Genomic DNA, 24230 nt, shown 5'->3' with positions numbered 1-24230 from the left:
AGTTTAACTTTACTAAGTAATTGTGGATGTACTAATCTTTGCGTTGACTGACATTTTTGAATCTCATGCCATAGGGAATGGAATATCTATACTTGTATGGATGCACTGTTGTAGGGGAAGTGTGAGAGAGATTTGTGTACCTTGGGTGGTCATAGTAATAGCGGCAACCATTTCAATGCACATACATGTATGCATGCTCAGATACACACACAAACCCAAAATCCACCAGTGTACAAGATGGGGAATGTAGCTGGGGTTTGGTTGCATCACCCATTTCATCACATGTTATCTGTTAATGGATTAGATCTCTAAGTCTCAGAAGTAGTTATGCCAAAGGATATAAGCAAATAAAGCAAGAGAGATAGAAAAAAATACAGTTCAATAATGTTTAAACTAAATAGATAAATTCTGATAACCATTTTAAGACCCTAAATATTTATGCATTCTCTTTTTCATTTTAATGTGCCCATGCAAATATTTTATATTTCGCTTTGTGACGAGCCTAAATTTAGACAGATTTTTGGCTACACTAATTCAAATTACACTGGCACTCATTAACTGGAACCCATTAGGTAGATAATACATCTAACTATCTCCTCCTCTACTGCTCAGCTCAGGGGAGGGCTGGGAACTCTACTTTGAGGAAGAGGAAGCAAAACTAAACTTGTTTATATGAGGTATCTAGTTCCCCCCACGCCCCAAAAGAACTCCTGGATTAAATTTCCTGATAATATAGCTGAAGCTCTTCAAGGGACTAAAGACATGAAGAGAACCTTCTGTTACTCAACTTAGAAAGAACAGGATACATTTTAAGATATACACTGAACATAATCTATTGCAGTGTCTTCAACAATAAGAACTGAAAAACTCAGTCAAAAAACTTTCAATTTAAGTAACGCAAACTGGCAAATATTTTTTTCACTATTTTGGTAGTTTTGGCTTCTTGAAAGGAAACCTGCAGAAACAATGTTTTGAAGAATTTTTGTTCTCAAACCAAACTTCCTTGGGTCTTAAACAAGAACTTTTTTCCAAGTGTTTAAATTGATGTTGTTTTCCTCACACTTACCAAGTTCATGATATAAACAAACAAACAGAAAATAGCAAAGCACTTACACTCAAGTTTTACAGTAGACCCAGATTGCCTGTGTTATGATCTCTTAGGGTTTTTCTTCGATCTAAAAGGATTCATTTTGCAGCAATATTTAGGGCTAGATGTGTGTTCTAAATAGTTAAACATCATATTTTAATCTCAAATAGGATATCTACACCATCATTTTTATATACCTATGTGTCTATGTATCTATTTACTTACCTACTTAGCTACCTACTCACTATCTCTCAGGATTTCCGGCTGTGAACCAGACCACTCCCCTTCACCAGCATGTTCTAAAGTGAACTTTCATTCCCAGAAAACATAATTAGAGCAACAGTATGAACAAAATGAACACAGTTGTAATGGGCAGTAAAAATAAGACACTGTAGTAACTAGTAACAGCTTTAGAACAATGCAGGTATAAAATAAAAATTAAATTATCAAAACCTTTATAAAAAACAACAACAACAACAAGCCAGTGTGCAACTGAATCCCTGAGGAGTGAGGGCCACACATGCAGTTAGTTTCTCAGGACCTCCTCAGTCTTCCTGAATGGGAATATTTGTGGTAGGTGCAGCTAAGTCTGAATGTTCAATAACCTCCCCATACATTGATCATTGAGAATCACTGCTTTATAGCTTTCTTCCTCCTCACTGCTAGAGCCATCTCCTCATTTTTAACTGAAGTTTAGTTATTTCTAACTCCTAGGAGAAATCTTAGCCTAATGCCGGTAATCTATAACTAATTCCAGTGGAATGGGGTTCTGTGGGTTCAACAACAAATTATAACAAGTGATCTTGGTTTGGGTTTTGGGCTTCTGATATGCACATCAAGTGCATTCACACCTTATTTACAAGTCCCAACACTTCAGCGGGTCACCTCTTCCTCATTGGGCATTTATTTTGTCCCTGACCACAACTTCCTCTACTGGTAACCTGGTCATTCATTGCCTCATTCCCTTGCTGGGATTGAGGTTCTACCTTTCTATTGCCAATCTCTCTTGTGGGTAATTGAGCTAGACCTGAAGAAATACCCAATATTGAGAACTGTGCCACTTAGCAACAAATCTAATTGATAATAATCTGCAAATCTGAATTTTTCTATATTGCCTCTCTCAGAGTATCAATGGCTGTTCCAACCCGCCTGTCATAGAACTCTTCCTGTTCAACTTGTATCCCAGTTGCCAATGTTTACCCAGACTGTGACCAGAGATCCATGTAGTTACTGAACACTGTCAGCACCTTTTAGATTGCACCTCTTGTCAACACTTGGGGCTTGGAGTGCTCTCTAGCAACTGGTCACTTCAGTTCCTGGTCCTTTCTTACCTCAAGGGATCAGGAGGAATGATAGGTCTTTACAATTAAAAAATATATATATTTATATATATTCCATATGGAGAAAGAAAGTTATCCTTCCCTGACACCAAATACAAAAATCATTTCCAGATGAATCACAGATCTAAAAATAAAATTTGAAACAACAAATCATTTAGAGAAATACATGGGAATAGTATTTGTGGCCTTGAATTAGGCAAGGGTTTTCTAAGAGGACAAAAAAAAAGGCAATAATCATAAAAGGAAATAATAAATTGGACAATATTAAAATTAAGAACTTCTATTAATGAAAACATGCCACTAAAAGAGAGAAAAAGTACCCCCCAAGTGGAAAAAAAGATAATTATTCCAACATATATATACATATATATATATATATGTAATGTGACTTTTATCCAAAATATTTAAACAACTACAAATCAATAAGAAAAGAACAGACAACTTAATAGGAAAACAAGTAAAAGTCTTGCACAGGCACTTCACAAAAGAATATTGCATAGCAATCATTCATACAAATAAAAATTTGAGTGAAATAAGCCCAGGAAGAAAAAGTACACACTTTCAGATTCCATTTATATGAAGTTCAAAAATAGGCAAAACTAAGAAGACAGAATAATGTTTACCTTTGTTGGGCCACCCCAGCAAGGTGGGTAGTGACTGAGACAGAGCTTCAGGGGGCTTCAGGGGTGCTGATAGTGTTGTGTTTCTTGGTTTGGCTATAATTACATGAGTGTGTTCAGTTTTTGACAATTCATTGACTGTTATATACAAATATAGGCATGCACACACACACACATACACACAAGCTATTTAAAATGTATTTTTCTCATAGATAATTGAACAGGAAAGAACTGATTTTTTTTTTTTTTTTTTGAGACAGAGTCTCACTCTGTTGCCCTGGCTAGAGTGTCATGGCGTCAGCCTAGCTCACAGCAACCTCAAACTCCTGGGCTCAAGCAATCCTTCTGCCTCAGCCTCTCGAGTAGCTGGGACTACAGGCATGTGCCACCATGCCCGGCTAATTTTTTCTATATATATATTTTTAGCTATCTATATAGCTTCTTTCTATTTTTAGTAGAGACGGGGTCTCGCTCTTGCTCTGGCTGGTCTCGAACTCCTGAGCTCAAACAATCCGCCCGCCTCGGCCTCCCAAGTGCTGGGATTACAGGCTTGAGCCACCGTGCCTGGCCAACAACTGATTTTTAAATGCCTTAAAGGAGATATTCTGAAAAATTTTATTTTAATGATATAGTCATTGTCCTTCACAACAATAGACTATGACATTACTGTCCCATCATTAGACATGCCCTTTTGGCACTGAAATTCAGTCTAATCAATTCAGAGTTTAGAGACATGAGCATTAGGGAAAGACTAATAGATACAACAACAAATTTGCTAAATAGAACAAATGTCAGCCATATTTGACTACTGTCAATTACTTGTTACTGTTAATTACTGTTGGGCACTAATTATGCAATATGCAACTTCCACATATTTGAACTCTGGGCAGGCCAAGATAGAGATACCCTGGTATAACTGCAACCAATGGGTGATTAGATTTAATCTGTTTGTTAGAAAGACTTTGCAACTGAATCAAGCCTTTTAGGATAAAAATACTATAGAACAGGAAATCCCCCCAAAACGGAAACAATCACAGGTTAAAATTTGCTTCTTGCACTTGGTACTCTTCCAGGAAAGAACAGAAAATTAGGCCTGTCCCAGAGAGGGCCTGAGACCCTGTTAGTTTTGCCAGTGTTTTCAGACATTGTAGCTCCTGAGCAACTTGTTCTGCAGCTGATATTTTCTCCTTAAGTGACATTTCATCATTAGTGCCCTAAGATAGTCACCCTGTTTTCACTTAATTGATACTTGTACCCAAGAGGCGGAAAATGGCTCAGCATTTCTTGCTAGATTAGGTCAAAACTGACAGAGGAAACAGAGAGAAGATTGCATTACTTATGCCCCTTAAGGTTCTCCTCTGTATCTAAGGAGATTGCCATTTCATAAAATTTCTTATGCTCTCTCAATGTAATTACAATGGTACAGGCATTTTGTTCCTATTTGCTTTTCAATTTTTTTTACTACCTGCCTGAGTATCGGAGGGAAATTCAGAAGCAGTTCCACTAATCTTCAGTTTATTTTCCTTCTATCTCTTTAATTAGATGCTATTGTACCCTGGGACCTTTTTTTGGTAAGTGCTTTATTTAGTCACTCCTGTCAAGTCTTTACCTTTCTTTTCTTTTGGTTGGTGACCAGAAGCATTAAACATGTACCTGGATCTTCAAAGTGAGGTTCCTAAAATGCTGGATTTTTTTTTCCAGATCACAGGGTGTTCTCATCAGATTAACATGTACAAATAGATGCTGTGGTATTTATTCTGATTTAAAGTTAATTAAGAGGCATCCCATGTGCATGCTATGTATTCATTCTGCAGCCTTAGTGGTGTGGTTGTGGATCATTCTTGCAGACTTCTTTTCATCAAATCTTTTGGGAAGGGGTTATACCTTAAACAAAATCATCAAATTTCCCCAGGATCTGTAGGAAAAAAACCCAACTCTTTAACAGGAACAACAAGATTCTAATTGAGCCCTAATCAACCGTAGTTTTCCCAACCTAGCTGCCAACACTGTTATCAATTGATGTGAATATTCACTCCTTTCTTCCTTAAATCTTGTGCTCTCAATCTGTACTGCCCTTGATATAGCTATCCCTAACCTTTTTGGCATCAGGGACTGGTTTCATGGAAGACAATTTTTAGGGGGAGGGGGTGTGGCAGGGGGTGGTTTGGGGATGATTCAAGTGCATTACATTTATTGTGCAGTCGAACCTCTCTGCTAATGATAATCCATATTTGCAGCCACTCCTCACCACTAGCATCACCACCTCAGTTTCACCTCAGATCATCAGGCATTAGATTCTCATAAGGAGTGCGCAACCTAGATCCCTCCCACATGCAGTTTATAGTAGGGTTCATGCTCCTAGGAGAAGGCGGAGCTTATGTGGTGATGCAAGCAATGGGGCGTGGCTATAAATACAGATAAACCTTTGCTTGCTTGTCTGCTGCTCACCTCCTACTGTGCAGCCAGGTTCCTAATAGGCCACAGACTGATGCCAGTCTGCAGCCCCGGGGTTGGGGACCGCAGCCTTTTTATCCCCTCTCTGCCTTTTGGAGTCCTGTTTATCATACGACATTCAGGCCTAATATCACCTTCACCTTGAAATCGGCCCCATCCCATTCTCTATTGCTCTCTTATCAGACTGCGTGGTAGCCTAGCATGCTTGTGTCTAACTCGACTGCAGCGTTCTTAATAATTTTTTTCAGAAACTGTGGGATGTAGCAAGTCTATGTGTCAGAGTAGAGGCTCAATTAATATTGGAAGTGTAACATCAGCTGCTTGGCTCCCAATAGGATGGCGTTTAAAAGGTTAAGGTGCCCAGGGCATCAGGGATGGCAACAGGATACCAAGAGCTAAAAAGATCGAGGTTGCCTGCCACACACTTACTGTACTTTCAAAACCTATTTTCCTTATCATTTTCCCCTTTTAGGATGGCCATGTGCAATCTATTCCAATAACTATTGCAATCTACCATGCGGCTGACATGCCAGACTTTGTCAGTAAATGCAGCATATGCCCCAGATTCCCTGATATAAGTTAAATAAATGCTAAGCCTCATTATCATATTGCCTGTATATAACTCCTGCCCCATCGAAGACAATGTTACCCAATAGGGTGGCTGTGGTCAGATTCCTTTACCGTGATCTTCCTTTCTCATTATATTCGACATTTTTGCAACTGAGTTTTACTGCACTCTCTCAGCTTATGGAAGTGGTCTGGGGAAATTAGACTTAATAGAGATGTAGAAGTCACAGGAAGAAAAAGAAAAGGAAAGTGAACTGGAAGGAAACTGAAATTAAAACGTTATTTCGGTAAATGGCTGCTGTGGTGGAGACGACAAACAATCGCAATGCAAGTTAATTACTGACCTGTCAGGAACGTGTGATACGAAGGTTGTGCCACACATTACTGGAGCTACCACGGCCACACGTCGCTCCCACAGGGGAACAAACAGACTTTGTTCTACCGCAGATCAACATAAGATCTTTCCAGGGGATAGAAATGAATTTCTCAGAGAAATAATATTTGTCTGTGGAGTTGACATGAGCTTTTAGCAGACCTGGGGAGACAGCTTTTCTCATTCATGCAGGGAAAGGAATGGGGTCATGTCCGCCACAGAAGGTTCCTGTGTGTTTAGGCAGAGGGGACCTTGGCCGTTCTTGGTGGTTGTGGCCACCGGACACCTCCCTTGCCCCCCAGTGCACTCCCGGGCTAACACCCACAAAATAGGAATCCCCTGGCAGTACTGTCAGTGCTGGCCTTTAAACGATTTTCCTCCCAAAACCCTCAGCAGGAACCCACATCTCGCAAGAGAGTCCTTCTATTTAGAGAAAGAACATCAAGCACCTCACAAAATCTGAAACTCAGAAGAGGCTATTCTCAAAACAAATGACTCTGCTCAATTCCAAGACAATGATAAATTTGGTCATTTTTTTTTCCTAATGTAAAGGAAACATAAGGGTTATTCTGAAATGAAAATATGATATTCTTCACATTTTTGGAAAGGTATATGAATCTCCAAGCATACTTTAATATTGGCCTCAGAAGGTATGAAAAGCATCATTTCTTTCTGCCTCTAAATTATAATAAAATATGCACAGTTCATTGGCTCTCAGAAATACTGGCAAGGGTGAGTTATACATATTTTTTAAACAAGAAACTTTGTCAAAGACACTTTCCCATTGGTTTGCTTTACTAGGCTAACCACACTAGCATTAACTAGTTTCCATATTTGTTTTCTGTTTATATATTCAACAAACGTTTATTAGGTCTCTACTGTTCTGTCAGGAAGCACAGGAACATTTAAAAACATTTAAATAGAAAGACTTACATGATGTATACCTAATATGGGTGCACTGTGATCGTTTTACCTGCCAGATTTCCTTAGCAATTCTTGTCACTTTATTTTTCCCTATTTTCCACTTGACTTGGGGGTTTGTGAATAAACCCAGGGTGTTTGGGGGTGCAGGTCCTGGGTGTTGTCCTATGATTACTTTGAACAGGCTGTGGCACCTTGGGGAAGACGTTCAGTATCCTGATCTTCAAGTATGTCTGTTCTGCAGCATAGAAACTATATCATAGTGCCTACTCAGTTCTTCCTAGCTCAAAAGTTTCTTAATATGCTTTTACTTTTAATGCTGCTGATGTGAAAGAGATGTCAAAAATACACTTTCTAACTCAAAAGGGCAAGCTGCTGAGCCTTTGTGTAATTAAGAGAGTGCGACAAATAATTGGCAGAGCAGCTATGAAATTTATGATTAGATGCTCACTCCTGTTTGTGTGTTTGCAGTATGAGTGGGGAAATTGAACCCAGAATGCCACTGAATTCAGCAGAGCCAAAGTTTGTGTGGCTCTTACGAAGTGCATTCTCATTACTGCTTCCTGTTTTTCAAACAGGATTGAAAGTGGAACTAGTGCAACATCATGATGTATTCTTGCTCTTCTCTTAGTACATATAAAATCAGGAAGTCTAGAGAAGTAGTGAAGCCAGTCCTAAGTGATTTACATTTCAATTTATAACTGAGGAATATTTATTTGGGGAGTTTTGTAAAATCAATGGATATCTTAGACACATGCAAAATGAACCAGTTCTTCGATATTTTCATTAGTCATTCACACAGGAGGCTGTGTGTGCCTCCTGTAAGAACATAAATGCACAAGGCATCAATGTTTTCTCTAACAAAATTTAATAATAACAATAATGAGGATGACATGAGTGGATGACATGTTCTAGGAAGAACAAGGGGAATACTAAACAGGCATGTAGATCAAATAAAACCTAAAGTTAATATAACTTGTAGTTAACAACATGCCTGATGTTACCAAGTTACATAGAAATAAGCATTAAGAGATATTATTGATTTTACAATCTACTAAATCTAGAAAATTGAGGGTAAACAAGGAACGAAAAGATGGGTGGAACAACAGGATGTGATGTAAAATATTGTTGGAATAATAATGCAGACTCACAAAATTAGAGCTCCTCATTCCCTTTGAGAGTAAAACCTGAAATTGATACAGATGTTCCTGAAAGCACACCACTCCTAGGTGCTGGGAGCCAAGTCAAGATGGACTCTGGGGTATGAGGGTTATTTTAGACTTAAGGTTGAACAGGCTGTGCAATGGGGTTTGTTCCCCTAGAAACTTATTTCATAAAGACTCAAGATCAGTCAAAACTAAGACCACCATGGCAGGGCCATCACATCACGCAACTCTAGGAGGCACCATTTGCTAGAATGCAGTGTTAATATCCCAGAGAAGGTAGCCACAAATGCTGCCTCCTCTGGATTTACATAAACAGTGGACTGATCCACACTCTTCTACTCTAAAATATTTCTCCCATGGACCCAGAGAATTTCAAGCTTCAGATTCAAATAAATGCTTCTTTGGGAGTCAAGGGGAAGTCTGACTAATCATTTATAACATCATGTTAAGCAGTTTAATCATCCCCCTCCCACATACATTTAAATGATTCACTGAGAGAATGTATGTTTTTAAAGGACATAGCTAAAGAAGAATGAATGATGGAAATTTCAGAAATTTCGACTGTGGATGAGATGAGGCCTGACTGGCTGCTGCAGGCGGGGGGGTGGCTTTGGCAGCCAACATATGACAAGGATTGTAGGATGCCTGGTAGAGGATCAAAGAGTGTTAGGATTTAGGCCAGGGGACAATGAAAAGTTGAAAGAGAATAAAGAAAAAAGGTTTATTAAGTGGGACTTTACTAAGTGGGACCCAAATACAGCTTGCAAAATATGGCCTGTAAACAGCTCTATCTACTTGGTATGAGAGGATCCTAACAGGGTAAATGAGAACAAATCATCTCTGAACCCACAAGCAGAGCAGACACAAGTACCACAGCCACTAGTGCAGCTGTCGTTTCAGTCTTGTCAGATTTCCGTTCTCCATCCTCCCTCCGCCCTCCTGCACCTCCCTCTGTCCTGCAGTGGGGTCCTGCTTCCCTCTCAATCATCTCAGTTCTCAATTCACCGTAGAAGACATTTGTGCATTTACGTACACCAAGGAAAGCCCATATTCTCTCCGCCAGAGTCTCTAGAATTCCAACCCCTCACAGAACTGGTTGGGTGAAAAGAGAGAGGGCTGGGGGTCAGTCATTCAGCCAGATGGGAGGCGAGAGAGATGCTCAGACTCAGCCACAGAGAGGTCAAATGCCATCTTCCCCATGAAATCCATCATTTCTTTTTTTCTTGAACTTCCCTGGTAAATGTTCCCTTCATGACCATTTCGGTATCTATTTTATAAAATCACAGTTAGCTGCACTTCTTTGCATTGCTGAGCCCTTTGCCAGAACTGCCCATCCTGCCCTGGCGGCATCGGCCTAATGGATCTTCTCTTGCAGACTTCTCTCTCTCCACCTGCTCGTCCCACCTGAGGTGGGTACCGTCGCCCCTGCTCCCCACCCAGGCACAGCCCTGTTCTCACTGAACTATTGATTGTTTCTCTGTTGCCCTCACCAAACTCTAGGGCACTTGATAAACCAAGATTATCTCCGATCTCTAAGGTGACACCTGCCGCTTAGAAGAATCTCAACAAATGTCAAAATCATAATTTTTTTTCTGCTGACATGCATCTTTAAGAAGAGATTTTGTGTCATTTTTTCAGTTTCTTTTCAGAGCAATGTAGTGCTCTGCAAAATTAGAAATCCCCAAACGTTTAAAAATATGAGAACCTTTATGAAATTGTATCAAGTGAATGACATTGTGGAACAAAGTCCGTGGGAAGCTGAGAACAAGCGGAGTGCCGGGGGATAGCAACAGAATGTGAGGATGGGGTCAGATGGAAAAGAAAGCGGAAGCTAGAGGAGAGAGAGAGTGAGGAAATTAAAGGATATTAACACTATGGTGGGGGGAGAGAAAGATCCGAGAAAGGAAGATCTTGAAAATGTTTTCTGCAGCCTGTCCCTGCGAAAACAGAGTCGGGGAAGCCAGAAAAGAGGCTTTTTATGTAATCTAGCCTTTTGACAGTAACACAGCACTAGGCAGATTATGGGTTGATTGTGAAATCAATACAAGAATGCAAATGTTGATTTGACACTGAAGTTTGTGCAGCTTTGGAGGAAGTAGCGCGTCCTATAAATGGCACAGAGCTGGCTATGTAAATACGGTGGTCTGACACTCTGGATCAGACAGTAACTTCAGCCTGAGTGATTTCCTCCACCAGTATTGCAAACACACAGTCCTATTCCAATAGATTCAAACTATCATAAATAATATGGAAGTCAAGCCTTGAATGCACTTTGGGGAGAACTCAGAGGAGAAAAGATTTTTCTAGAAAAAGATAAGATTTTCTTTTTTTATTTACTTAAAATTTTTATTTCATACTCATTGAAAGAATTCTTTTATTCTCAATTAGCTAATTTTTATAATACATTACTCATATAGGCAAGTAAAAATGAAAATAAGAGCGAAATAAATTGGTTAAGAAATTCCTGAAACAATTTTCCTGTAAACAACTTTGTGTGCTGTAACTAAAGTACCATCAAGTGCTGGTAAAGTGTACAATTTGTTCATTTTTAATATATGTATATGCCTGTGAAATCATCACCACAATCAAGATAATGACTCTATCCATCACCCCCAAAAGTTTCCTTGTATTTAGTACAATCCATCTTTGCCTCGACCCTCATTGATAAGCTTCTGTCACCATATTAGTTCCCATTTTTAAGAATCTTGTATGAGTGAAATTATATAATAAGTCTTCTTTCTTTTGACTGGCTTCTTTCACTCAGCAGAATCAATTTGCAATTTATCTATGTGGTTATATGCATCAATAGTCTGTTCCTTTTTATTGTTTCTTGTTTTCATTGTGTAGATAAACTAAAATTTGTCTATCTATTCATCTGTTGATGGACATATGGGTCTTCTTTTTGGAATAAAATATGTGCTCCTCTACCTCTGTCTGTCAATATTTTTGGGAAACTTACTAGTCTCTCTGATCCTCATTTTTCTCTTCTATAAAATATGGGTTTGTTGTCTATGTCATAGGAGTTTTGTAAGGATCAAACATTGAGAACATGGCTTAGAACATAGTAAATACTCAATATTAACTTCTTTTTTAAGTTGTCATTCAATGGCCTTACTGGTATTAATTATGAAGTAGCAATTTTCCTTCTATTAAAATGCCTTCTTTTCTATTTATGTTAGTGTCTGCCTAGCTTGACCATTACAATGATTCTAGCCCCATTATCTGTCCAGCAAATATAAAGATACTTATACAATTGGTTCCTTAAAATATGATTCTTCTTTGGGGTTATATTGGCTTCCATAGCTGACTAGTCACAGTTTTGTCCAGTGTGCACACATGCCCAGTGCCTGCTATGGGATGTCTATATAGGTAAGGCTTGGAGACAGCAATCAGGATAGAAGGGGTTCTGCTTCCAGAAGGTTAGGAGCTGTGTTTGCATTGCAACCATTCTATTTGCAATGAGTTCATGCGAGGGATTTGGAAGGAGGAGCCGTTGAAGATGATTATGGAATTGGGAAAGCAGCTAAAGCCTTCCCAGCATAGCCGCTGATGCTACCACAGTGATGTTCTCTTCGTTTTCTTTTTCCAAATTATCTTTTCCTCATTTTTGCTCCTTTAGAGTGTCCACACTAAATTTTCTTTTCTAAACCAGACCCCTTCTATTAAAATAAATGGTCCTGATTTTTCTCCTTCTTCCTATTTTTATAAATATTATGTCCAACTAAGCTAAAAAATCTAGTTCAGTTGGCAGATGGCAGTGGACGAAGGAATTTAATTTTCCCCTGTGGATATTGTGAGTGGAAGTGGGGGGCTATGGGATCTGTTTGTCATTTTGCTCTGACACTGATTCTACTCACTTAAATTCATATATATTTTTGTTTACCAAGAAAGGGTGCTGGTGGTAGCATGTGGGGATGAGGAGGGTAATGGATCAGTGAAGTTGTAGCGTATATCCTAAAGACCATTGACTGGCAATATCATTTCTATGTAAAGACGACTGTATCTCATTGCTGTTAGGAGTTTCTTAGTGGAATTAGGAAATACACAGACTATGAATGTGCTGCCTATAAACTTCTGAGGTCCTCTGTCATGCATAGTACTGTCCAGATATCGAGGTCCCAACTGACAAAATAACTACAAAGTAATTACTTTTTCCTTCATTGTTCAGAAAGCTGAAGACTCTTTTCTCTATTTAATTTGAATAGCCTAAGGATTAATAGGGACATCCCTCCACCAAGAGTTTTTCATGGGAAGCCATATATTTAGAATAACATTACACTTTTTACATTTTATCAGGTAACACTGTAATATGCAGAAATCTACAAATTCTGATACCTCTGTGGAAACAGTGACTTCCACCCGCCAAGCCACAGGAGCTGTGCAAATGAGAATCAAAAATGCCAACAGCAACCATGACAGGCTCAGCCAAAGTAAATCCATGATCCTCACTGATGTTGGGAAGGTCACTGAACCTGTAAGTCAAAAACCCCAAATACTCCAAGTTCACTATCATACAGAAATTTGTTGTTTTTTTTTAAAAAAAGCTAATTAGCTCTGTTTTATTTGTTTTCCTAATGTGCATGAGAAAACTGTTTTTGTAATGCATTTTATCTTGCCTACTTATAGTCATAATAATATCCCCAGTTGCAAGAGAAGAGCTGGGCTTAATCCAGAGTGATAAAGTGGATTTGGAGCTAGACTGAAGAGCACCTTTGACTCATTTTAAGGGCCTCTACTATCATGCTTCAGTGTCATAAAAATAATGAGGTTATGCTAGCATGTGGTGTTTGTACTTCCAAATACAGTACATCACTTTGAAAAGCCAGAGGCTAAAATTAGCTAAGAATGAATTCAGGGAAAAAAAAAAAACTTAAAAAAATGTGAAAATCTCTTCCTTAAAATCTTTCAATAATATAAGATACTAGAAATTATGATTTGATTTGAAACGGGCTGAAATGATTGAAATGGTGTGGCTATTTAAGGTTTGGAGAGGAAGCCATTTTGTCTCGATAATGTGTCATTAGGAAGATTTGAAATAAAATAGTTAGAGATGAACTCTACTGCCAATTGTGTCGCTGGCCCTGCACGCATCCTGAGCCACTAAACCCACTGATTGCGATGAGTCTCCTCTGGTTAATTTTCTTCCATAATGGTGGTAACTTGCAGCTGAGGCCATAGGATGTTACAAAATTATTTATGCAATGTTAGCCACTCTTTTGGACCCAAGATCTATTTTGTTTCTCACAGTGAGAGCAAGAGCGAGAAATGGGTTAGCTAGGGACAGGCTGAGTCCCAGTCACCCTGCAGAAACATGTGAGCTATTAATTGAGTGTTCTGTTAATATCATGGGGGCCTATGAAATATTCAGCTCCCTAACTGAGTTATTAAATGAGATAAACTTGCTGAGTAGCATGTTCCCCATTATATTTATTCCCCATTTTTCACATGGAAAATGAACCCACAGCAATCTCAGGAGCTTGAGAAATATGTGATTTTAATCATTCTTTCCTCAGGTGTTGTAGACAAATTTAGCATGAGGAAGCCAGTGATTATATTTGGGGAGTGAGAAATACCTCCTTAGATAAGGTAACTAATGAGATATGCATTTTCCTTTATTTACTTTCTCATTTAAAAGTATTGTCTGCTGGAAGGCACAACCCTGCTAGCCTGACTTTGCTTTTCAATCAGCTAAAATGTTTCTCCACTATGAACTTGAGACAGTGGTTAGAGTCAATTATTGGAATCTCTATAATGTATTATCGGTAAGAACTGTACCTTTGAAAAAGTTTAAAAGTTAAGTATATTTAATGATGCCTAACATATTTTATTGGCTGTGTTTAACAAAAGGCACTATGCCGCAGTTGTTTTTGACAAGCATGAAAACATCACAGCATGAGACTGCAAAAGGAATTATGGAGAGAAATTACAAGTGATCCATCTCTCAATGAATTATCCACCTCAATAGCCCGCAGAACTCAGCTACCAATTAACACCTACTTTATTACATGTTGGGATGTACTTAATAACTTTCATGTGTTTATGCACTATTACCTTGACTGATGCCTCTTGTACAATTAGGCATAATTGGCATATCAATATGCAAAAGTTAAAAGGATTAACCCTCTTAAAACTAATGAGCATTTCTGTATCCAGCTGCTAAATGAGACAAAATTAGCATTTTTCACTTTTGGGCAGGATTTTATCATGCAGTTTCTCATTGTTGATATTACCTTGTTACATAACTTTAGTTTGGGGGGTTGTATGCTGGACTGCTACAGAATAAGAGTATTCCAAAGTTAAATTAGCTATAATTATCCCAGCTTTTGTTTCCGCATTCTTAGCCTGGGCAATATGTATTCCTCGATAAGGAACAAAAATAAAAGTTACTTTTGGTTATGTGTGCTCAGTGCATAATTATATAAAAAGGGTATTTTAGTGAGGATGTGTCATTTCACCGAGAAAACTTGGCTCAGAGACACTGTATTGAAAGCTTGCCATGGCACTAATTTTCTTTCTGTCTCAGTTCTTTTCATCTCTTTTTTCCATGCACAATTTTCTGACTAGATACTGACAGAATGTAAAGTATTTTGGCATATTTATTCAAACAAGCCTGTTAAAGTTATCTGCTCAAGCTAAACTAAGAACTTGATTTTTCAGAAGTGGGATGATGGGGTGAGGTCAAGGGGGAGATTTTGAATTTAGGAGAAGTGGGAAGAGATGTAGACTAAAAATGCATGTATGTGTGCACAGGAAGCATGGTTTGCTATAGCAGAGACACGTGTAATCTGTGCAGAAAAAACATTAAGATCACTTAGAGATCATACATCATATGTTACACATCCTATTTAATATATATGACACACATATATACTACTCTTTCACTAGTATAACAATTATGCAAATCTAATATGGACTTACTGGACTATGTAATCACACAGGAATCTGATATTACATTCATCATGATTTAATTTATTACAAAAATGATAAAATGTTCTAGGGTCAAGTCACTTATATAATTTTGTCATTAATTCATAAATTCCTCTTTCTTATTTTGTTCAATTAAAAATATTTTTGATACGACTGTGAACTTAGAACGCAATGTAAAATTCTACTATGTCCTAAGAGCATCTATTCTTAGTATCTTAAATGGAGGAATATTTTGAAATGCCAATATAAGCATTTATCCAACCCAAACCTATGCAAACACAGGTGAATTTATTTGTTAAATGAGAAATTTTGATGACCCAAATGTTGCAGGGAAGCATTTATGTAAAACAGGTATCAATGCTCCATTAGTATTTATTGGTGATGGGCATCATTTTCTTTAAACACCAAATAATCATTTTCATTTGGTGAATAAAATCAATGCCTTCTCAAAATTCAGATATGTTACTTTGACACCTGGGAAATGTTGGAGGAGTGGGAAATTTAGAAGGGGGGATGTGGTTTGCAAGAAAATTGCCCATCTGTAAAGGAGATCTGGAGAGCTCCACTTGCTGGGGAAGGAATGCTCTTCGGTCTCAGTGATTTGTTGTCCCGTCTTGAGCAGCAGAGGGAGACCTCTTAACGGTGGACAGCTTATTTACCAAGATGTGCCGAACAGAAAAAAGCAGAAGGCTGAGTGCGAGTACAGGCGGGCAGGTGAACTGTGCCTGTTTAAGGGCTAAAAAGGGGACTGTGCGATCCAGCAAACAGCTAATGCAAAGGGTTTAATGTGGCTTTGATGTTATTTATAACATCCCCCCTACTACACAGTTTAGAATAGATGTTAATGAAGAGTTTAAATAGCCCAAATCAGGAAACTGCAGACAGGATTTGCAGGCAGGAGCGGTTTCAGCATTTGATGCTGGTGTCTTAAGCAGGACCATGTATGAATATTCACTGTTTCCATCTTGTAAACCCCACAGAAGGGCATTACTTCATTCATGGCCATCGTGAACAGGAAAGTAGCTTTTTATTGGAGTTTAGATAAAGACTTCGGTTGAGCCATTCCTAACCGTTAACGTGCAAGACTCCTTTTATTTCCATTAAACAGACTGTGTTTGTTCATTTTTCTTTTTAATATATTATCAGGAAAAAGAGGAAACAATTTTCTTTTGTTTCTTACTTCTGTGATTATAGGATACTTGCCAAAGTTGTGGCTAGCCAAAAAGGCAGACATAAAAATTGCTACTAAAAATATAAGCCTTCTGTTTAGCAGAGTTTTTGAGAAATATTATGAGATTGTAAGGCTTGTCCATGTTTACTTCAAATCAAGCTTATAGTTAGGTTTGAGGCTTTGTTTGTATAAATTGTCCTGAAGTGGATCCTGATATTTAATTAAAATGACACTAAATCACATTGAATTGATAAGACTTGGCATCTCAAACAAAGGTAATTGCCCGTATTGGTTTTGTGCAAAAATAGCGCTGCTTGGAAAATGTGCAGCCAACACAGACTGTCAACTCCATTTATAGATCAATATGTGAAAACCATTGATCAGGCAGGCATGTGTAACAGTAACACTTTGCATTTATTTGTTGTTTTTATACCACATTAAGGCTTACAGGATTATAGGATTCCTAAATATTTTGACTTCCTCATAAATATATGATCTGTTGCATGTTAATTAAATGAGAGTCTGCAGCCATTTCTAAAATTGTTTTTAGTTTGATGATTTCCTTTTATTGCTGTGGATCGTATGATCTGAAAATGGATTAGTTTCCTTCTGCATAAAGATTATTAAAGCTTATTTTAATGTGTCCTATTTAGTGTGAGATGTGACTGCCTTTTTGCTTTGAAAAATATAGATACAGACAATTATTTTCTCTTAGCGAGTGGCTGATCTTTTTTTATTAACTGGGCATTCTCAGCGCTCAGCGTAGAATTATTTCCTGACATATTTTGCACACCCTGTAGATAATGGGTCTTCTTGATTTCCCTGATAGAATTTGTTTTCTTTCTTTTCTTTTTATCTAGCTCTATAGTACAGGCATCTGATCAAACATTATGTAGAAAATAAACTGATCATCTCAATTAAATTCTAGACACACACAGATATAATTTGAATTCTATTTTTCTGATTCGGGAACCAGCCTTATGAACTGTTCTTATACACTGCATTCTGCAGTTAAATCTTTCTTATCTCATCAATGTAAGGGACAGTGTTTTGTTCCTAATCTTTATTGGACTATTGTAGATGACATTTGTAAGCCATTTTGGTTTATAAGGAAAAGCTGGAGGACAGTGGAGTGAGACTCTCCATAGATCCAAACCTCTGATATGAGTACACAATAATGTGTCTTCCACTGCAATTTTCTTTGCCACTGAGAGGGCAATTTTGTTGAGAAATCTTTTTATATTGTCTATATACATTAGGAGTGCTGCTTTCCAGACAATATTTAACTTTATATACAATATTAAAATAATAAAAGAGACAAGATTTCAGAAACCAGCAACAAACAAACCAACATGAAATTCAAAGGTTACCTAAGGTAACTAGTTTGATGTAGTTTGCAGTCATGCTGTAGAACAGATGAAAAAGTTTTTTAGCTAGAATTTTAACTTTTTACACAATATGCCCCAGGAGGAAGAAGATTCAAAAACCACTGGAGATTTCGTTCCTTGTCCTCGCCACCCCATGCCATCTCATGCCGTGAAAATCTTTAACTCTATTTACCGAGCACACATTAGACTTCCCAAAAGGTTCAGAAAGTTTACGACGACAGTGAAGAGTCCGTACTTCAAAGAGCGAGCCAGGGCTCTTGCATCCACGTATGTGGCTGTGCCGTTTCCATTTTAACTTGAGCATAGCTAAATTTGTTTATAATCTCCTACTGATTGAACATGGCGCTGAATGTACATGAGATACATTTTTTTAAAAGTTAGTCCTCTGATTACTAATTTGAATCCAAAACTCTAACCTTGTTAGCATCTGGACTTATTTCCATAATAACAACCCCTTCAGAACCTACAAAGTAATGAATAATTGACAACAAATGAAATGTTTTGATAGTTGTCGGCACAAAGCATGTTTAATGTTTTGTGTTGCTTCCTAGCTAATTATGTAGATGACACATTTGTCAGACCTTGACTGCCATTAGAAACGTGTTTCCAGAGGGGAGAAAAACAGGCTATTCATAGAGTAATTAACTAGAATGCTCAATGACCTGTGAGAGATTCAAATCGCTGCCAGTTCAGACATTGTTTTGTTACAGAGCAGAGGGGTAATTAAAATTCCAAATTACAGTCCTATGATGGAGCATTTGTTTGTTGACAGTATACTCTTACTCTAGTTTGTTAATTTTTTTTTAAATTGCTTCTAATCCATTTTATAGCTTTAGGAGTTCCGTCTTTGAATTTACTGACAACTAATATTATGGTAAATTGTACTTCAATGGAGTACTGGCTGCCTCGCAATTTCAAGGGACCACAAGGTGGGTGGGATAAAATAGCTCCTTCCCAAAACTGACATATCAGGTGCTGTCAGCGGGAATGCCACTAACGTGGAACATCTTGTTAAATACTCTGTTTCTAATTCTGTATTAGGAGGAACTGTCCTGGTGGAAAATACAGAGCTGAAAAGGGAAAGAAAGGATGAACAGCTAGAAAGGAGGTAGAAACCTCATCTCCCAATGAGAAATGATTAAGTGTTCTGCTACTAAGGAGAGAGGAGTTAGAACTGAGGGTGATTTGAGGAAGGGTGTTGAGATTGCAGTGCTGAGTTCAACGCAGAGGATGCAACAGTCTGTAGAAAAGCTCACATGGATCACTCAAAGAGTGGCACGTTTGACAGAAATACCTTCCATTTCAGGTCAGTATCCCAACAAACCATCAGATAATCTGCACCACCCATGAGATTTTTCAAGGATAATGTTGGGATAGTTTACAAATCTAAAGGGCTAAAATCATAAAAAAAAAAAAATTCAGCTCCAGTGGAACATTCATTTAGGTTGCTGAAAGTGAGAATATAGTTTTGTTAAAAAGACCTGACAGAAGTCACACGGTGTTTGATGCAGGCGAGCTGACAGAGGCATCCAGCGAGCGCTGATTATCCCGAAGTCACTGTCAGCTAGGATTGATTTTCACTTTCCCCGTTTATGTAACGGTTCCTGTAATACAGCTGACCCCGAATCACGTTACCTTGTCATTTCTCTGCATGGATCAAGAGGAGATGAGCTGAAAATAGCTAGACACTGACCTTGAACTTGCCGGAAAAGTGAGAAGTGACAGTGGGGTTTTTCTATAGTTCATACACAAAGATGAAGCCACTGCTCCTCTGCCGAGTTCACTGTAGCAGCACAAGGGGGCAGAGCAGTACTAGAGATTCCAGGTGAACTAGCTTCTGCTCCGGCATGTAGAGACTCTGAAATACAGTTAGAGCCAGAGGTCTCATTTTTACATCTTAGTGTAGACATAAAGGAGAATGACTGATGAATCAAAATCTCAGGTCCCCTGATGTTCATAATCAGTAATTTAAAAGTGTACATTCTAATTAAAAAAGGTTACCTAATACTCTGTGTGCCAGCAACTATGCTTTTCCACTAAATTATTTGCAGTGTCTCTTATTTAATTCATATAATACCCTTCACCCTTAAAATAACTTTGGAACCATAGTCAATATTATTAAGAGAGTTTTAATTTATGGCAAACTCCCAGGGTGATGTGTGTCATTTTAGGTGCAATCGTATCAGAAGATAGGAACATTTTTTTCATACTTATCAAGTATTAACATCCAAAAATTAAAACTGCAGAATGTTATGTGGTGATGTACACTCACAAATAGGTAAAATGCAAGCTGGAAAGCAGCATTTGCCATTTTTTTATACCTTGTACATTTTAGCATTTTAATACCTGCCTCGATTTTCAAAAATGTCTTTTAGTAGATCATCGCTATGACCTTGATTAGTCTAAAACGCAGTATGTCAAAACCTGTCCTTTGCTTGGTAGCACTTAAACTAAATCATGGTTGTACTGCTGCTGAATGTTTCTGATAAATGGCACTCAAAAACTTGCCAAGTGAAGCAGAGAACTGAAGCAGGTTGAGAAACAAGAACAAACACTGACTCAATGATCCCCTAGGTTGTAAATACCTTGTGTAAGGGCACAATAATCTTTGCATGGGTGATGGCACAATAATATTTTTGAAGATGTCCACAGTAATTAGATCCTTTCTTGCATACACATATGTAAAGAGGGATGCATATACCTATAATATATATTTGGACTTATTTTTATATTCCAGGAAAAATAATCATATACATATATTTACAAGCTAAAATATCAAGATTGCTTCAATATTCCTCTCCTGTAGATTTAACTCAGGACAAACCAACAGTGAAAAGATGAGAGAAATAAGTAGACTTTTAATATGCTTCAAGGATAGAATGAATAGGATATCATTCTGTTGCCAAGAAAGTGGCAAAAAATATTCAGAATACCTGTATCATCACAGAAATCTATAACACTTAGTTTTTGGCCTCTAGTAAAAGAAAGGCATAAGTTATCTGACTTAGAAGGATTTGATCTTTGGGGAGGAGGTATATGGTGGGAGGGTGGTGTGTTTATAGCTATACAATTTGAGTGTCTAAAAATGACACCTTTGAAGGCGATCCTGAAGCACAGTTGCATTCTTTGAAAGTCATACAATTACTTTGCCTTTCTGCTCCTCAGAGTGTGCAGAAGATCTCCAGCATGCTCTCTCGTAGATGACAGGAAGCCCGTCCCTAAATAGGTGATTAGCCTCTGCTTCTGAGGTCAAAGCAGACATAAAGGTGTTGGTTGCTAACACACTTCCCCAGAGTTTTGTTTTTTGTTTTATTTTCTTTTTCTTTCCCTTGCCTTCAGTGTGTAAGGCTTTTAATAAGGGACTCCAGTCCCTGATGTGTTCAGATTCGGTTTATTGTTACCATCTGTTTAATTACCCTCTCAGGTTTGTGTTGGGAAGCATGAAAGTATTTTATCCAGCCTTTGAATCCCTGTGTTCCTAAAGAGATGTGGGTAAAGTACATGTCAGTTTTCAAAGAGCATATTAAAAACTGATAAGCAGAACCATCTCCAAACAATAACATGTAAGGCAAGGCTTTATTTTTTTAAATTAATGCATGTTGCAACTAATTAGCAAATGTACAGCAATGTGGCACTTTCACAGAAATGATGCCATCTTCTTTACATGCAATCTCATATGCTTCTCCTTGGAGGTGATGGATTTTTATGATTCCTATTCACTTCCAATGCTCTGACAATAAGTTTATTGGGGGAAGAGATATGGGATTTGAGTTGTAATAGGATATATAGTTGTCATATGTCAAGCAGATTTATGGATGTGCTAAAGTTAAAGAGAACTCATGTACTCAAAAAACAAGGACAGAATCTTTGGGGAAACATGAAAAAACCCAGAAGAAATTCAGAGTTACTTTATTTTTTCTCCTATTCCTCTTACCCATCCTCATTATTATTATGATTACATTGCCTCCTTTTTTTATTCCTGGAGAAGCACCGATATGTTGTTTCTGATGAGAACTGTAGTCACCATTATATCTGGTTCATTTCTCCATCAGCAAAATCCATTGATTAAAAAAATGACACTGGCTGACACAGATATCTCATCAGTTTATGTCTAAATTGTTTTATGTATCATTATTAGGGTGAAATAAAAAATAATATAAACCGAAACAAAATAGAATTTGAATATCCAATTACCAAAATGTTTTAGAGCTCAGACAGGAACTCTGAAAAGCAAAAGGAAATAAATCAGGTATTTTTACTTCCTAAATTAAAGAAGCCAAATGACCACTACTGTTTCCCTTCTATTTATCCCTTAGGAGGTGATTTCAATAAGTGAACTTTTTTTTTCCCTGAGATTCCAAGGTGTTATCAAATTAGGGATGTGTTTGAAAGTGTTCAGAAATGTAGTTTTGTTTTTATGTAAGTGCCTTTCCACAGTACCATAAATATAAATGCCCAAAGTACTATTCCCTTTTTATTTCTTTATGAAGAAACCAGTGCTGTTCTTGCCTTATGCTCTCACATTATCTCTGCGAAGGAAGAGGAATAGTGATGACACCAAACTTTCCTCCACTACTTTTGGACACCAGACCTGCTTTCTTTCCCACAGGGTAAAAGAAAGCTGAAGTCTTCGTATTTCCAATGAGAAGGGACATGTGTCTGCTTGCATTGAATTGTCTTAGATCATATCATGTCGCACATAGTGACCCAATATAGGAAGACAGGAAAACAAAGTGACAGTTTTGTTTGCTCTAATATAAACTCCAGCATCAAAACACGGGGGCGAATCCTAGGGGCCCACTGCCAGATCACACCAATTAAATAGCAAGAGCTGATACTCTGTACCTAAATAAAATGTATTTAAGGCATATTCTCTAATCAGCAGCGAAAGGTTAATGAATAAATAAGCTTAGCTCAGGTTAGATAAACTGAGTGTAACTACCATTGTTTTTAAATCCATGAGAAAGTGAATCTGGCAGATACTTGATAATACATCACACACTGTGGTCTTACCTATTGATCATAGGCTGACAATGGGTAACCTTTCATGGCAACTTCCTCTTTTACCATGAATTATTGACAGTGTTAATGCCAATAACATATGATCAAATAGACAGGAAAGAAATTTACATTCCTGGATGTGCTATTCTTAACTTCCATGACTTTCATGTCAGAAAGAATGAAAGAAAGGAGGGAGGAAGGGAAGGAAGGAAGGAAGGAAGAAAGAAAGGAAGGGAGAGAAGGGATATCTTCTTTTTTGCCTTGCAAATACTAATGAATTAGCTTTTACGTTTATACAGATTATTAACGTGACATTCTTATAATTCTCAACCGCAACACATTCTGGGTACTAACGTCATATGTTTAAGGGAAAATTGCTACTGTTATTTTCATCCTCGTGTCCTCCATTAGTTTATAGATCCCGGGAAATGTTACTCTAATGGTGTGTCCTTAGGTCCCTGCAGTAATAATTCCTGCTCACCGGGTGGTCACCATCTCAACCCTGCCCCTGTGTGTGTCTAAAAATCCCCAAAGTGGAAAATGGGAGAACCGGTTGACAGTTTTCATCTGTTCATTTATTTATCCAGTTATGTATTCATTCAACAGACAGTTATTGGCACTTACTATGTCAGAGACTACTTTGAAGGCTGGGGATGTAAAACAAAAAAATTCTCTGTCCTCTCTTGTAGGTTACATTCAAGTGAGGTAGAAGCCTTATCTTGGTACAGCCCAGACTCAATTGTTAGCTTCTGGACATCCTTATTATGGATGTTCCTCACTGTTAACTAGTATTAGCATGGTGTACTGTACATTTTGCAACAAATATTGTACACAATGTTTAAAAATGGCCTGTGAAATAAGAGACCTTTACTGTCTCTTCACTTCCTGTGAGTTGTAAGTCTTAAGTGGCAAATTTTTTATGTTTTATTTTTTAATTAGAAATCGTGGGAATCCCATCTGATTTTAACCCACTTTAAACTCTTTTTTTGCACACCTTGACATATTTCCTATGTCTTGTCTCCTTTGGCATACACAAGTTACCAAAGCACTTTCTTTGGTTAACAAGTCAAGCTGCAATTATTCCTGTCTGGTTAAATTTATAATGTCTCTTTTATTTATCATCTGTTCGTGCTCTCCTTCCCTAGTAGTTATTGAATTTATGATAAACTTTTAATTGAAGTTGAAATAATAATTTAAAAGTTAATATGTTTACTT

At 37.7% G+C, this 24230-nt stretch overlaps 1 protein-coding gene across 2 annotated transcripts in view; it reads left to right on the top strand.

The window, feature by feature from the left end:
- ARHGAP15 (Rho GTPase activating protein 15) overlaps nucleotides 1-24230 on the top strand; it is a 590409-nt gene that overhangs the window by 13428 nt on the left and 552751 nt on the right. For both annotated transcript variants that reach the window (XM_045559125.1, XM_045559126.1), the window contains exon 2: nucleotides 12825-13002. In XM_045559125.1, coding sequence (XP_045415081.1) covers nucleotides 12838-13002 — 165 coding nt within the window. In that variant the 5' untranslated portion in view covers nucleotides 12825-12837. The remainder of the gene's footprint in view (nucleotides 1-12824; nucleotides 13003-24230) is intronic.

This window comes from Lemur catta, chromosome 8, assembly GCF_020740605.2.
Source record: "Lemur catta isolate mLemCat1 chromosome 8, mLemCat1.pri, whole genome shotgun sequence".
NCBI classification, from domain to species: Eukaryota; Metazoa; Chordata; class Mammalia; order Primates; family Lemuridae; genus Lemur; species Lemur catta.
This window is presented reverse-complemented; position numbering and strand designations above follow the sequence as displayed.